This window comes from Panthera pardus, unplaced genomic scaffold (genome assembly GCF_024362965.1).
Source record: "Panthera pardus isolate Hobbes unplaced genomic scaffold, ASM2436296v1 HiC_scaffold_6, whole genome shotgun sequence".
Taxonomy (NCBI): Eukaryota; Metazoa; Chordata; class Mammalia; order Carnivora; family Felidae; genus Panthera; species Panthera pardus.
The window spans coordinates 42,792,661-42,809,097 of NW_026526991.1; the positions used below are offsets into that span (position 1 = coordinate 42,792,661).

The 16,437-nt window shown below is 36.9% G+C and overlaps 1 protein-coding gene across 10 annotated transcripts in view; it reads left to right on the forward strand.

The window, feature by feature from the left end:
* The window catches only part of CAPS2 (calcyphosine 2), a 115,992-nt gene that overhangs the window by 89,053 nt on the left and 10,502 nt on the right, over nt 1-16,437 (forward strand). For all 10 annotated transcript variants that reach the window (XM_053894612.1, XM_053894613.1, XM_019455134.2 and 7 more), the window contains 5 exons: nt 2,541-2,659; nt 4,097-4,170; nt 9,273-9,427; nt 11,842-11,961; nt 15,098-15,194. In XM_053894612.1, coding sequence (XP_053750587.1) covers nt 2,541-2,659; nt 4,097-4,170; nt 9,273-9,427; nt 11,842-11,961; nt 15,098-15,194 — 565 coding nt within the window. The remainder of the gene's footprint in view (nt 1-2,540; nt 2,660-4,096; nt 4,171-9,272; nt 9,428-11,841; nt 11,962-15,097; nt 15,195-16,437) is intronic.

Sequence of the window (16,437 nt, forward strand, 5' to 3'; positions counted from 1 at the left end):
CATTGAAAGATGATAGGTGGATGGAACAAGGGGAGCTGACATTATCTGGTTTGTGATTTAGAAAGATCTTTCTAGTTACAATATGGGGAATGGATTGAAGACTAGTAGAAAGAACCAGATTGGACTGAATAATATTAATTAGGAAGGAGGTAACAGCAACCTGAATTAGGCAAGTGGCTGTGTCTCTGAAGCTAATTAGAAAAAAATTCTAAAGCCTTCAGGAGGCAGAATCAATAAGACGTTGTGACTAGTTACATGAGGAGTTGGGGTGAGGAAAAACTTTACATCTTAAACTTGGATTAAATAAATACACTAGACATATGTCAGTCTAGCCTGCTTCTTGAGATCTAGAGAACATCAACTCCAAATCCCATTTCACAACCTGCAGACAGAACGTTTCACGTCTATCCCCAAATTAAAGTTACCTCTTGCTTTGAGCTGCTGCTTTAATGATTTAGTGTAGTTTATGATTTATTCTCACTATCCCTGTTCTGTATTACTTGAACCAGATGTGGAACTCTGCTGCCTTTTATGATTTCTAAGAAACAAATGGGGTGGAAAGGAGAAGGAAGAAAGAGAAAAGAAAGCAGGGAGGGAGAGAGAGGAACAGAGGAATGAAGCAAGGAAAGTAGGAAAGAAAAAGGGGAGGGAAAGAACGAAGGGAGCATCTGGGTGGCTCAGTTGGTTGAGCGTCTGACTTCGGCTCAGGTCATGATCTCGGGGTCTGTGAGTTCGAGCCCCGCATTGGGCTCTGTGCTGACAGTTCAGAGCCCGGAGCCTGCTTCGGATTCTGTGTCTCCCTCTCTCTCTCTCTCTCTCTGCCCCTCCCCCTCATCTCTCTGTCAGAAATAAACATTAAAAAAATTTATATATACATACACATATACACATATGTATATGTGTATGTATTACATACATAAATATGTGTGTATGTATATATATACACATATATGTGTACACATATATGTGTACATACATATATATGTATATATAATATATATGTATGTATATATATATTATATATACATATATATATATAATCCTTAGTGTGGCAGACATTTTGAAGGGCATAATAGAGGGAGGTTTATTTTGCATCAGTGTAAGCAACTTACAATAGACATTTTTATTAAAACTATGTCCCTTAAACATTTCTCATGATAGAAGTCCTCCTGTCCATTTTCTGACTGCTTCCACCTCTTGCTCTTCCCATAGTCTTCCATTTCTGTATGCAGGGATATTAGGCTTAATTTCCTTTTTTGCGAGGGTGGGGGCAGGTCTTGTCTTTTGTGGGGGTGGGGGCAGGGACCTTCCAGGTGTTATCCTGGAACTTACCTTTTCACTTTTGTATGCCCCATCAAGGTCTTTTCCCAGACACTCCCTAAAGGAAATTTTAGTGCCCTGTGGTAAGATAATACTCATATAAACATGTACGTGTGCCCACAGACACGCATGCATAAAAGTGCACCCACATACGTTAACTCACAATCATGCTTTGGATGCTCTGACTTAGAACACGTACAAGTATGTGCACACACATATGTATGTATACGTGTGCTTATAGGCATTATTGTGCTACACGTATCATATAGTCTCTTTCATTGCTTCATATAATCATTTCAAGGGAATTTATATACATTTTAAAGAATGGAGAAAATACTATAAGTTTTTAAAGTCAATACTCCAGGAAAAAGGAAAGAAATCTCTCCCCTTATTTTCAAGAGAGATAATTAAGCCCCTTATTTTAATGTTTGTCCATATTCGACCATATTTATTTGAGCAGCTCAGAGATTAAAATAATAATTTTCTAAGTTTGGATTAGAGATTTTTGATAGGAATTTTTTCACCAAAGCCTTGCTGCTCCAGTTAGGTTACAATTAGTTTTAAATTTATGTGGTGTTTGTTCCAAAAGACCAGGTGAGAGAGGGTGATGGATCCATTGTAGTTCATCAATTTGCAGTACATCTTTCTGTGAATCAGTAGTTGTATTTCTAAACTTAAGGATGCCACAATTAAATAACTGTCCTTTCTTCTTCTGACTCTTATAGAAAGTTGGAGTTCTTTTTTCACATCGATTGTTAAATCTAAGATTGTTCTAATTGAGAGATTGAGAAATTATTTCCTTAATTTCCAATATTATTAGCTGGAGCCTGTGTGGTTTCGAAATATTCTCTAAATATACTTTTTTTATAGTATAAAAGTATATCATGTATCATATAATCAGAATTGAATATTTAAAATTAGTATTAGTGTGTTTTACTTCTCATATACTTCCTAGCTTTAAATAATTCATCTGCTGGGGCATGTGAGTGTCAGTTGAGTGTCTGACTTTGGCTCCAGTCATGATCTCATGGCTTGTGAGTTCCAGCCCCATGTCGGGCTCTGTGCTGACAGCTCAGAGCCTGGAGCCTGCTTAGGATTCTGTGTCTCCCTTTCTCAGCCCTTCCCTGGCTTGTGTTCTGTTTCTCTGTCTCTCTCTCAAATATAAATAAACATTAAAAATATTAAAAATTAATAAATAATTCATCTATTAATTTCTTTAGGGAGCAAACTTGACATTTTTGAGTTCTGATCATCCCAGATTTCCAGAAAGCATAAAAGAAAACACATTACTTATACTTCGAATCACTAATATTGATCAGATAGCTTTGGATTCTCTCAAGTAAGTAAAATATGCACTTGTCATTTTGAAAGTAAGTGAAAACACTATTTTTTATGATCTTAAAATGATATTCTGTTCTAAAGCATTTTGACTTTAGTTAAGGTTTATATTTTCGAAAAACAAAGCATAGATATATTTGACTCCTTTATGTGCTATATTGTACTCAAATACACTTTATGTGTGGGAATAGTTAAATAAAGATAAAAAATGTCCCATTTTCTGTTAAAGGTATTTTATTAATTTGCCTGTGTTATATCACCTTTATTTTACCAAATGCCACTGAAGTTATCAATTTTAAAAGGTAGGCTACAGTACCATATTATAATGTTTCCCACATTTTTAGTGTAATGCTTTTTTTTTTTTTTAGCACTTGCTTATAGTATTCATGGATTGATGGTATACGTAATGAAAAAAAAGTGGTATGAATCAAAAAGTGCTTTTAAATGAATTTGAGTTTTTTAAATCACAGAATATTTATTATGTAAAACATACATTTTAAACAGATTTTATTTTAGAGAGAGAGAGAGACAGAGAGGATCTTAAGCAGGCCCCACACTCAGCACAGAGCCCAACTTGGGGCTCGATCCCATGATCCTGGGATCATGACCTGAACCGAAATCAAGAGTTGGACACTCAGCCAACAAAGCCACCCAGGGGCCCCCACACATATATTACTTATATATATTTTATAATATATATGTATGAACATGTCAATTGCAATATATATTATTTATATATGCTTTATAATATATATTCTGATTTAAAAGAATTAAAATTCATTTAAAAACATGTTTTGATGCAAAGTATTGTGTATAAATAACATGTTTTTTATATATTCATATTTATATATAAGTAATATATATAAATAAAATGTAAAATGTGTATAATCAGAATATATAATAAAATATATATTTTTAAATCACAGAATATACATGTATATACGCTGTTCTTGCTGAGTGTTTCTTCGTGCTATATGCATACCAGAATGACAATAATTGGTGTACTGTGTGTGTGTTAGAGGACACATCCCATAAATTGGCTAAAGGAAGTCTGTTTCTTTGTTATGTGCTGTATTGCTCAAATGCGTGCAATTTTTTTCACTTTTTAAAATAACGTTTTTACATTTTGTACTTTGAAAGTTAAAACTGATTTTACATTTTATAGTTTTAATAATTTTAAAAGAACATTGAAATAGCTACAAAATGAATATAATGTTTAAAGGTAGTTCTTGGAAGGTTTAAGGATTTTAGCTCTTGATTTAGCATATTCAGTCTTCTGGGGATTAAAGCAGCAAGCAGAGGTGGGACTTGACTAATCTCTAAGCACTCTTCCAACTCTGAGAGTTTCTTTGAGTCTGGAACAGGAAAGGGCTTAGAGTTTCCATACTCAAAATTGCAAAAGAATACATTTTTATCATTGTGAACATGTCAATTGCAGAACTGATTCTGTGGAACATGAGGATATAACCAGTCAAGAAGCCAATGATAGGCTTGTCTTAAAGGCCATTCAAGGTATGTATCATTACCATAGTCTCAAGTCTTCAACCATTCTCTTTGCAAGCAATATTTTCCAGACATTTCTTAGTTTTATAACAAAGGCACTTGATTTATATTTCTTATTTGCTTATTTTGCTTATATTTTATGATATATATATATATTTAAAAATATTTTTAAGATTTCTTCTATTTTAAAGATTCTGTTTAATTGAATAATATTATATGAATTATGATCTTAAGAATTTTATTTTATTTTTTTATTTTAGAGAGAGAGCACACATGAGCAGGGGAATGGGGCAGTGGTGGGGGGCGGGGGACAGAGATAGAGAGAGAGAGAATCCCAACATGAATCTCATTCCCAGTGTAGCATTTTTTCTTTTACAAGAGGCTATTATAAATCTCTTTAGGTTATCATCTAATGCATAGGACAAGTATTATATTACAAAAATCACTTATATTTTATTCATTTCATGGATAAAACCCATACTATCTAGTACTTTCTATAATTCTTTTGTTGACCATTAGCATGATAGATGGTTCTTCATCCCCTTGTTTTCAATCTGAAGGTGCCTTTAGGTCTCAAGTGGGTCTCTTATAAACAGCATATAGATGGATCTTGTTTTCTTATCCATTCTGTTACCCTATGTCTTTTGATTGGAGCATTGAGTCCATTGACATTTAGAGTGAGTACTGAAAGATATGAGTTTATTGCCATTATGAAGCTTGTAGAGTTGGAGTTTCTGGTGGTGTTCTCTGGTCCTTTCTAATCTTTTGTTGTTTTTGGTATTTATTTATTTATATATATATTTTTTCATCTTTTATCCCCTCAGAGAGCCCCCCTTAAAATTTCTTCCAGGGCTGGTTTAGTGGTCACAAACTCCTTTAATTTTTGTTTGTCTGGGAACCTTTTTATCTCTCCTTCTATTTTGAATGACAGCCTTGCTGGATAAAGAATTGTTGGTTGCATATTTTTCTGGTTCAGCACATTGAATATATCCTGCCACTCCTTTCTGGCTTGCCAAGTTTCTGTGCATAGGTCTGTTGCAAACCTGATTTGCCTTCCCTTATATGTTAGGGACTTTTTTTTCCCTTGCTGCTTTCATGATTCTCTTCTTGCCTGAGTATTTTGTGAATTTGACTATGATAAGCCTTGTTGATCGTCGGTTTTTGTTGAATCTAATGAGGGTCCTCTGTGCTTCCTGGATTTTGATGTCTGTGTCTTTCCCCAGGTTAGGAAAGTTTTCCGTTGTGATTTGCTCACATAACCCTTCTACCCCTATTTCTCTCTCTTCCTCTTCTGGGACCCCTATGATTCTGATGTTGTTCCTTTTAATGAGTCACTGATTTCTCTAATTCTTAAATCATGCTCTTTTACCTTAATCTCCCTCTTTTCTTCTGCTTCATTATTCTCTATAAGTTTGTTCTCTATATCGCTGATTCTCTGTTCTGCCTCATCCATCCTTGCCGCCGCTGCATCCATCCATGATTGAAGCTCAGTTATCGCATTTTTAATTTCCTTCTGGCTATTTTTTACTTCTTTTATCTCTGCAGAAAGGGATTCTAATCTATTTTCGACTCCAGCTAGTATTCTTATTATCGTGATTCTAAATTCTGGTTCAGACATCTTGCTTGTATCTGTGTTGGTTAAATCCCTGGCTGTCGTTTCTTCATGCTCTTTCTTTTGGGGTGAATTCCTTCATTTTGTCATTTTAAAGGGAGAAAAGGAATTAATGAGGTAGAAAAATTGAAATAAAAAAATTAAAATGAGGGGCGCCTGGGTGGCTTGGTCGGTTAAGCGTCTGACTTCGGCTCAGGTCACGATCTCACGGTCCGTGAGTTCGAGTCCCGCGTCGGGCTCTGTGCTGACAGCTCAGAGCCTGGAGCCTGTTTCAGATTCTGTGTCTCCCTCTCTCTCTCTGCCCCTCCCCCGTTCATGCTCTGTCTCAAAAATAAATAAACGTTAAAAAAAAAATTAAAAAAAAAATTAAAATGAAAAAGTATTAAAATTAAAAAATTAAAACCACACACAAACAAGTAGAATAGATGATGCTAGATCCTAGGTGTGTTTTGGTCTGGGTGTTGAAAGAGGTTTTGACAGGTTAGAGAAAAAAAAGGGGAGGAAAAAAAAAAGGAAATAGTTTGAGAATTTGAAAAAATGAATACACTGAAGTATACTAAAATGAGATGATGGGGGTAAAATAGAATTTGAAAAAATATACACAAAAGTGAAGAATATAGTAGAAAAAATTAAAGAAAAATATTTTTAATAAAAATTAAAAATGAATGAATTTTTTCATTTTCTGTATTGAAGAAAAAGATGAAAAAGACAAAAAAGATAAAAAAAAGAAAAAAGTCATTTGAAAATTTGAAAAAGTGAATACACTATAGTAGACTAAAATAAAATGATGGAAGTAATATAGAATTTGAAAAAATTTACATAAAAGCAAAAAAAATAGTAATGAAAATTAAATAAAAATATTTTTAAAAGAAATTGAAAGTAAAAATGAAGGTTTTCTCTTTCTGCATTCAAGAAAAAGAAAAGAAACAAAAAAGAGAAAAAGGAAAAAGAAAGAAAAAAAGTAAATTGTTAGAAAATTTGAAAAGGTGAATACACTGAAGTAGACTAAAATAAAATGATGGAAGTAAAGTAGAATTTGGAAAAATTTACACAAAAGTAAAAAATATAGTAATAAAAATTAAAGAAAGATATTTTTAATAAAAATTGAAAATAAAAATAATTTTTTTCCTCTTTCTGTATTCAAGAAAAAGAAGTGTAAAAGAGAAAAAGAAAAAAGAAAAAGAAAATTGAATAGATGAGCCTGCTAACAGATTGAAGTAGGACTGAAATTGCTTCATTTTCCCCTAGAAGTCAGTCTATGTAGCTCTTTATACTCCATAAATTAAGCTGGTGGTGAGACTTGTGTTCTTGAAGAGTGAAGTTGGCCCAGTTGGGCGGGGCTCAGTGTAACAGCTCTACTCTCCACTAGATGGCGCTGCTAGCCTACTGGGGTGGATTGTTGCAGAGCTCGTAGGTGCGTATGCGCATGTGCATGCATGGAACCGGTGAAAATGGTACTACCCAGCTACCCAGTTTGTTCTCCGGGATCAGCAATTGCGCACTCGTCCTCAGTCTTCAGCTTTCATCCACTCCCTGCTTTTTCACTCTCTGTAACCAGGCCCCAGGCAGTACCTCTCTCCCAAGTTTTGTCTCAGATGTGGTGTTTTCCCCAGCCCCTTACTTCCAAAGGACTGCAACTTTGATGTGTTCCGCCCCTCCGCGGGAGGGTCTCATTGAGCAATGGCCAAATGCCGGCTGCACCAGGAACGCCTGCCAGACCCTGCTGCTGCCGGTGCCCCGAGACTGAGGCTAGGTGCCAGCCCACCCCAGAAAAAGTTTGCGAGATAGTGTTGCAGCAGCTTTTCAGGGATTATGGAAAATCACAACACACGTCTGGCACCAGGCTTCACCGTTAATGACCTTGTTCTAGCAACAGCGAATGTGGCTGTTCTCTGGGGTCTGCTGGGACCAGGTGGCTTCAACAGTCTCTACCAAATGTCCTGGCAACAGTGGAACCGCTTTTCCCCATGTGGCCTGAGATCCTCCTGGACCCCACTCTGCTCCTGGGGATTCGCCCTTCCCACCAGAGCACCGCCAGGTATCGAGCTGTGGAGTTGCAGCCTTTGCGCTCCCCTTGTTTACAGTCTTAATGGAATTTAAACCCTCTCCTTTCTCCTTTCTCCCTTTTTAGTTTAGTCCCTGCGTCTGTTTCCAACTTTCCACTTTCTCTCCAGCTGCTTTGGGGAGGGGTGCTTTTCCCATATTCTTCCCCCGCCCCAGTCTCTATCCTCTCTCTGCCCGCGAAAGTGGTTCTCTACCTTTCACGACTTCTTGCTCCCCAAGTTCAGCTCTCTGTGCTGTGTACCTGCTGAATTCTGTGGTTTAGGTTGTGCAGATTGTTGTGTTAATCCTCCAGTCAGTTTTCTATGTGTGTAGGATGGTTTAGTGTTGGTCTGGCTATATTTCGTGGACACGAGACACACAAAAAGCTCCCATGCTATTCTGCCATCCCGGCTCCTCTCCCCTAGTACTTCCTATAATTCTTATATTTGGTGTGCCTGGGTGACTCGGTTGAGCCCGGTTGGGTGTCCGACTCTTGATTTTGGCTCAGGTCATCATCCCAGGGCTGTGGGTTTGAGCCCTGCTCCAGGCTCTGTGCTGACAGTACGGAGACTGCTTGGGATTCTCTCTTTCCTTTTCTCTCTGCCCCTCCCCTGCTTGCTCGCACTCTCTCTCAAAATAAATAAATAAACATTTAAAAAAGGTGGTCTGGGATTGGTGCTTGAACTGTCCAATGTTCTTCATGTTATTGTTAGTAAATTATTTTCTCTGTTCCGTCACGGTCAGTACAATATTTGTCACTGCTGAATCCAGTGACGTGTGTTCTTTATTGTGTTCAATAACTGCTCTAGTAACGTTAACTATATTTTCTTAAGTAATGATGGCACAAACTGTGTTAAATGTAATCACTGACCCACAGAGAATTTTAAGAGCTTGAGAATATAACGTAAACATTCCTAGAAGAAAGGGCTACTTTAAATGTGTAAGTATAAGATAACATTCCAAAGCCTTGATGCTATTTAATATGTAAATTATCCTTTGATGATTTCAAACTATTTTAGAAATGTTGAACACGTGGTTTTGGAGCGACTGGCCTGGCATCAATTTTATCATTATAGGAAAGAGGAAAGAGATGAAAGATGTGGGATCATTAGATGAAGAGGAAGCCTGGAAAGTAAAAACTAAGATTTTATTTGTAACACTTGGATTATTTTCATCCTGATAAAGTGACCCATTATTTTTGTATATTTAAAATACAGCACTCCACCACACAGTGGTGCTATAGTTCTAGTATATTTACATGTGATTTTGTATATAACACTCTACTAAAAGCATTCTATTTTCCAAACTCTTGCCAGTCACACGCACCATCTAGTTGCATAAGCACATCCCTTGTATCACTTACATCAGCTTTAATTCTCCTACAAGAGAGACAATTGTAATTTGATACATTTGTACATTGGACCAGTTGGTTTCCATCTCTCTTCTTCCTGAACAGATGCGCTAAAGGAACAGCTACACAAAAGAGGTGTTCGTATTTTGACTGGATTGGGGAAATACCTCCAACAACTGGACAAGGACGGAACTGGACTTTTAGCTAAGGCAGATTTTAAGCAAGCTCTAAAAGCATTTCACTTAGAAGTGTCCGAAAACGTAAGTGCTGCAATGAGTAACATGGTATTCTTAAGTGGTATTATTCATTTTTCTAGTGAGATTTTTAGTAGCTCATGTGTCTCTTTCTTTGTGCCTCATAATCAGTGTTAGCCATCAAGCGACAAGTCCTGTTGATTTTTTAAAATTTCAATATTCATTCCTCCCTCCTACATTTAAGAAGAGCCTAATAAGAAGGCATTGTTCTCAGCTCCGAGAACACATACTCTGTACTCTTAAGGTCTTCATAATCAAAGGAAAAGAAATATAAATAGATTACAAAACACTTTATGTGTTAAGTGGAGAATGCTTTCAGAACACATGGGATATTTTCCAAGCCAGCTTATGGGGAAGGGGAGGGAAGATCATAGGACTCCTGCAGGAGGGTATAGCTGAGCTGTCTTTTGAAGGATGAGGAAGAACTAAACAGACAAGAGGGGAGGAGGAGTGTGGATCAGACAGCGAGACCACAAAAGGAGAAGCACATATAAAGGCATGAAGGGGAAAGGGAGTATAGCCTGTTCTAGGAATGGCAGAAGGTCACCCTCACACCTCCTACCCTGACCAGAGCCATTACACATCCTGTTCTCTATGCTGGGGGCAATCTCCCACTAGACCTTTGCATGGCTGGATTTTCCATCATTCAGGCTTTCTCTACTGGGAGCGCTACGCTGATAGCCCTGCCTAAAGGAGTGCCCCATCCGATCTCCAGTCCTCTCTATACCATTTCCTATTTTATTTTCTTCATATTACTTTACAAGTATTCTCTGGCTTTTCTGGCAAGTAGGGTATAAGTTCCATCTGGGAAGACACCAAGGTGCTTCTGGTTTCCTGCTGTAACACCTCAAGTAGAACCTTGCATCCGCAAGTGCTGAGTAAACAGGCGATGCATTAGTTTACATGGGTAGATATATGAATGGAAGGAAAAGAGAAGAATGGAGAGAAATAAGCCTAGCATGGTTCTATTACATTAAAGCCTTTCATGCCATACTAAGTTTGATTTTATTCTAACAGCGAATTTGAAACACGTCTACCTCAAGGGTTTTGGATAAGGGATTCTCTTGCGTTGCTCTCTTGCTTCAAACGGTCTTGTCACAAGGCGTAGTATTTTTTTTTGTGGAGGGAACACTGGAAATTGAACTTATGAGGTATAGATTCAAGTTCTGGCCTTACTACTTCAACTGTGTGATTTTGAATTGGTCTTTTAGCTTTTCTAATTGACAGGCTTTGCCTGGACAATCCACAGATACTACCTCTAGTCAGAGTTTCTTTAAACCTCAGATGAGAAAATTTCATGGGAACATGCTTTATTTTTATTATTTTTTAAGTTTATTTATTTATTTTGAGAGACAGAGAGAGTGATTGGGAGAGGGGTAGAGAGAGAGAGGGTGACAGAGAATCTCAAGCAGGCTCCTCGCTGCCAGCACAGAGCCAGATGTGGGACCTCAACCCACGAAACCGTGAGGTCATGACCTGCGCTGAAACATGAGTCAGATGCTTAACAGACTGAGCCACCCATCAGGTGCTCCGTCAGGCTTATTTTTAAACTTAACAGTACATTTTACAGATACTTAAAGTCAGTCGTGTACTGGGCATTATGACAGACAAATTAGGAGTAGTTGAAAAGTGGTGGGGGGCAGAGCATCTTAAGATGGAGTTTTCTTATTAGAATTTTAGTTGAAAAAATTAGGAGGAAGAGGAAGGGAATTTTTTTTGAGTACCTATTTGTCAATCACCTTGCTAGATACGCTATTTACATTCTCACTTAAAGCTAACAACTTGACTGAAACATTTAAAGTATATTTACCTTAGTTTAAGAAAACCTCATGCTGTAATTTCTTTGTTGTTAGGAATTCTGTGAATAGAATATTCTACTAAGTTGTGCATTTGCAAAGGAATAAGTGGCAATGGTAAAATGAACCAACTGACATAAGGTTTGACTCAAAATAACACCTTTCAGTGTGAGTTATGGAATAATATTGGAGCCATTCGAATCTTCTGTACTTTGAAACATGAAGACTAGAAATACTGTGAGTGGTCCTGATGCTTTTGAAGCATTGCAGAACCTGAAGTGACTACATTAAACATATCCAGTGTTCAAATTCAAGTAAATGGTAAACATTTTTGTATAGAAAGGAATTGAACTGAAAATATAAATTTGTGACATTGCCGCTCCTAAATGGTCCTTAACTTACAGAACTGTTTACCATAGAGTCCCTTTAAATAGCTTTCTTAGTGCCTTTGTAAGCTTTCTTAGTGCTTTTGTTTGGGTTTATATATAACTTTTTCAAAGTTTTAAATGAAGTCTGTTACCTTGTCTGGGGCTAAAGTAGTAACAAAATACTATTGAGATGAGTTTTGTTGTGGTCATATACAATTTCAAGGTGAAACAACGGTATCTGTGTGAATATTTTTAGGATTTTGAACCTGCATGGCAAATTCTGAATGGCAATGACAGTGGCAAGGTTGATTACGGAGAATTCAAACGTGCCATTATTGGTGAAATGAATGAGTACAGGAAATCATTTGTTCGAAAGGTAACTTTGTTAAGTAATCTTTTGAATAGTTACTTTTAATAAGGTGTTGGCCTCATTTAAAAAAATTAATGTTTATTTATATTTGAGAGAGAGAGAGAGAGAGAGAGAGAGCAAGTGGGGGAGGGGCAGAGAGCAAGGGAGACAGAATCTGAAGCAGGCTCCAAGCTCTGAGCTGTCAGCACAGAGTCCCGATGTGGGGCTTGAACTCATGAGTCATGAGATCATGACCTGAGTCAGACTCTCATTCGACTGAGCCACCCAGGTGCCGCAGGGCTCATTATTTTAAAACGTCATTGAATTACTATTGAACAAATTTGTTTATGTATGTATATATGTATGTATGTATTTATGTATTTACTTATTTAGAGTGCATGCAAGCAGGGGAGGGGCAGAGAGAGAATAAGGGAGAATCCCAAGCAAACTCTGTGCTGACAGCACAGAGCCTGACTCAGGGCTCAATCCTGTGAACCATGAGATCATGACCTGAGCCTAAATCAAGAGTCAACCCTTAACTGACTGAGCTACCCAGAAGCCCCACCATTGAACATGTTTTAAATCCCTTTACCTGTCATTTGTTTTGGGTTTAGTAAAATACAAGCAAATACATACATATACAAATCTACCAGGATAAAGCAAAATAATTTATACATATGTTTTAGGAACAGATTTTGTTTTATTAAAAAAATTTATTTTAACATTTATTTAGTTTTGAGAGACAGAGAGAAACAGAGTGTGATTGGGGAGAGGCAGAGAGAGAGGGAGACACAGAATCTGAAACAGGGTCCAGGCCCTGAGCTGTCAGCACAGAGCCCGATGCAGGGCTCGAACTCATGGACCACATCAGATGCTTAACTGACTGAGCCACCCAGGCACCCCAGGAACAGATTTTAAAAGGAAATTAAAATCTGAAATCAAATTTTGGTTCACAGACTACTAGTTCCATAGATTGCTGGCTCCATAAATGACTAGTTATATGACTATCTATTATTAAATATCTTTGAGCCTTAGTTTTGTCTCATAGGGTTGGTATAAGGATTAAACATGTAAAATCTTAGCATTTTGGCTATTCCAGTGTCAAGGCTCTATACATGTTATCTTAGGATGATGACTGGTTTTATAATCTCTGGTTTTATAATATGTTTCTCTGGTTTTATAATATGCATGTTAGCTGTTCAAATGAAGATTAAAATGACTGTGTTAAATTGGAATTAAAAACAGGACCCCTGAGGTGCTTGAGTGGCTCAGTCATTTAAATGTCTGACTCTTGATTTCAGCTCAGGTCATGGTCCCATGGTTCGTGGGATCGAGCCCCACATTGGGTTCCCTGCTTCCAGTGTGGAGCCTGCTTGAGATCCTGTCTCTCTCTGCCCCTTCCCTGCTCACACACTCTCCCTTTCAAAATAAGTAAATAAATAAATAAATAAATCTTTAAAAAACAAAATAAAACAGAAACCCCGATTTTTATAGGAAACTATGTATTACTTAGGTTCTTGTAGCCATTTTTGGAGCATATTTTGAGCAATGTAGTTTGTTTTTCTTTTGTATATGTACCTATTAGAAAATGTAGATGTATCTAATATTGGAAACAAAGCTATTGTGTACAGAAAAGTATAAACAATTACATCAGGCATAAATCTGAAATAGAAAATATCAAAATCTTTATCTTTACTGGCTAAAAGACACAATAAAAACTTTATGTTAAATGAATTCAGCACATAATATTTATAAATGTCCATTTATTTGTACTTTACATGTCCTGGTGAGAGGTTTGAATATCAGGAATAGAAATTGGAGGGTTGTCTCTTTCATAAATCTTGATTCTGGGAATAGAGGACAAAAATAGAGTTATAAAGTACTATACTAATTTGCCAGGGCTACCATAACAAATACCCCAGGCTGTGTGACTTAAATAACAGAAATTTATTATCTTGCTCTTCTGGAGGCTAGGAGTCCAAGATCAAGGTGTCAGCAGGTTTGGTCTCTCCTGAGGCCTCTCTCCTTGACTTGTGATTTGCTGTCTTCTCTTTATGTGCTCAAATCCTCAGTCTGGTTGTCTGTGTCCTAATCTCCTCTTCTTATACTGGACACCAGTTATACTGGATTAGGGCCCACCCTAGTGATTTCATTTTAACTTAATTACTTCTTTAAAGGCCCCATCTCCAAATAGCAGTCACATTCTCAGGTACAGGGTGGGTTAGGGCTTCAACACATGAATTGGGGTAGGACATAGTTCAGCCCATTACAGGTGCCATATTTCTGTGAACACATTATTGTGAATAAACAAACTTGATTCCAGTTTCGACTCTTTTGCAAATGTGGGCTGTTGTTTTGAGTTGGTTTTATGTTTCTATATACCCACTCCTCCATAAAATATTTTTTATTTTATGATGCTAAAAATTGTATTGAGTTAGAGGAGCAATAAAACAACTGGCATATCAAAAGGTAGTGTTAAATTTTAGGAAATAGAGTAACACAGGCCATTTATTTATTTATTTAAAAAAATTTTTTTTAAAGTTTATTTATTTTTGAGACAGAGAGAGAGCATGAACGGGGAAGGGACAGAGAGAGAGGGAGACACAGAACCGGAAGCAGGCTCCAGGCTCTGAGCTGTCAGCCCAGAGCCGGACGCGGGGCTCGGACTCATAGACTGCGAGATCGTGTCCTGAGCCGAAGTTGGACGCTTAACCGACTGAGCCACCCAGGCGCCCCAACACAGGCCATTTAAAAAGTATTGCAATTTCTCATTGATTTTAGTGATGAATATTTACATGATCACTTTTTGAATCAAAGTAATTTGTCTTGGCCATTTATCAGTTTCCTGTAAATTCTAGAGCAGGAAGTTACCAGTAAGGTCTTTTACTCAACTCTAAAGTGTGAGAGGAAAGCCAGTGCAACAGAGGTAAGGTTACTTTTTCAAGGTCAGGGTTCCAGGAAGTGGTAGAAATAATACTCCAGCGTAGGTTACCTAACATCTTGTTCTAATATCTTCCTGGATTCATGACGCTTTCGTCATATACCAGTTTAGTACTTTTAAACTGGCTTGTTTAGAGATCATAAATAACCTTCAGAATAGGGAGTTAGATTCTCATGTCTAATGAGTTTATAGAAAAAAAAAATAACATCTCTCTGTATTTAGGTCTTTATGAAACTGGATTTCAACAAAACTGGCTGTGTGCCTATTATAGACATAAGAAAATGTTATTGTGCAAAGAAGCATCCTCAAGTAATTTCAGGTAATTATTATGAGTCAAAATGCATTACATTTCTAAAATGTTAGTTAATAAAAGTAATATCTTTAAATCATATTAACTTACAGTGTGGACTTGAGGCTATTAAGGGAGGAAATAAACAATTATTTTTTAAACCAGAAACATAAGAGTCATTTGGCCTTCCTTTAAAAATTCATAGGTCTATTGTCTTCTTATTTTTTTCTCTGATATTCATAAACTGAGATTGAACTTTTATTTCTTACTGAGGAGATGGCAAGGAATCTGAGTTGAAACAGAATAGATTTAGAGGACAGATAATTACATGTGCAAGTTCTCTGAGTTGGTTTTACTGTATGTGCTTACACTTGAAGATTTAAGGCAGAAAGTGAACGTCTTTCTCTAGGAATGGAGGTATACATGTAATGAGCATACATACGTTTGTCAAAATTTGAGCATCTAGAAAATACATGCATACATCCAGGTGGTCCCCAACTTCGGATGGTTCAACTTAACGGTATTCTGACTTCATGATAGTGTGAAAACATTAACTGTTTAGTAGAAACTACTTCAAATTTTGGATTTTGATCTTTTCCCCTGGCTAACGCCGGGCGGTACGGTACTCTCTGCGGCTGTCGTGCGGGGCGACAAGCTGTAGCTCCCAGTCAGCCGTGCGATTGGGAGGGTCAGCAACCCACACGCTTCCAGCCATTCGCTATCAGTACAGTATTCAGTCAATTACATGAGATATTCAACTAGATTATAAAATAGGCATCAGGTGATTTTACCCAGCTGTAGGCTAATGTAAGTGTTCTGAGCACGTGTAAGGTAGGCTAGGCCAAGCTATGGTGTTCAGTAGATTAGGTGAATTAAATGCATTTTCAGCTTAGGACCGTTTCAATTTACAACTGATTGGTTTATCAGACATAACTTTATCATAAGTCAAGGAACATCTGTAATTTTAGAGATGTATTGCCTACTATATTTCTTCAGACTTTAATTTTTACATAATTGATTTATAAATGAATTCTTATTATAATGAAAGCATTTGGCCATAGTAACTCTCCTCTTTTCATTATACTTTCCTCTATAGAGGTAACAGTTATTGTCATTTAATATATATACATTTCAATCCTTACTCCATGAATTTTGTATGAATATGTATATGTACTATAAAGATCTAATACTTCTTGAAGATTTTTCTTTCTTTTTTTTTTTTTAACATGAAAGGTACACTAAACACATTGCTATGTAATTTACTTTTTATGCT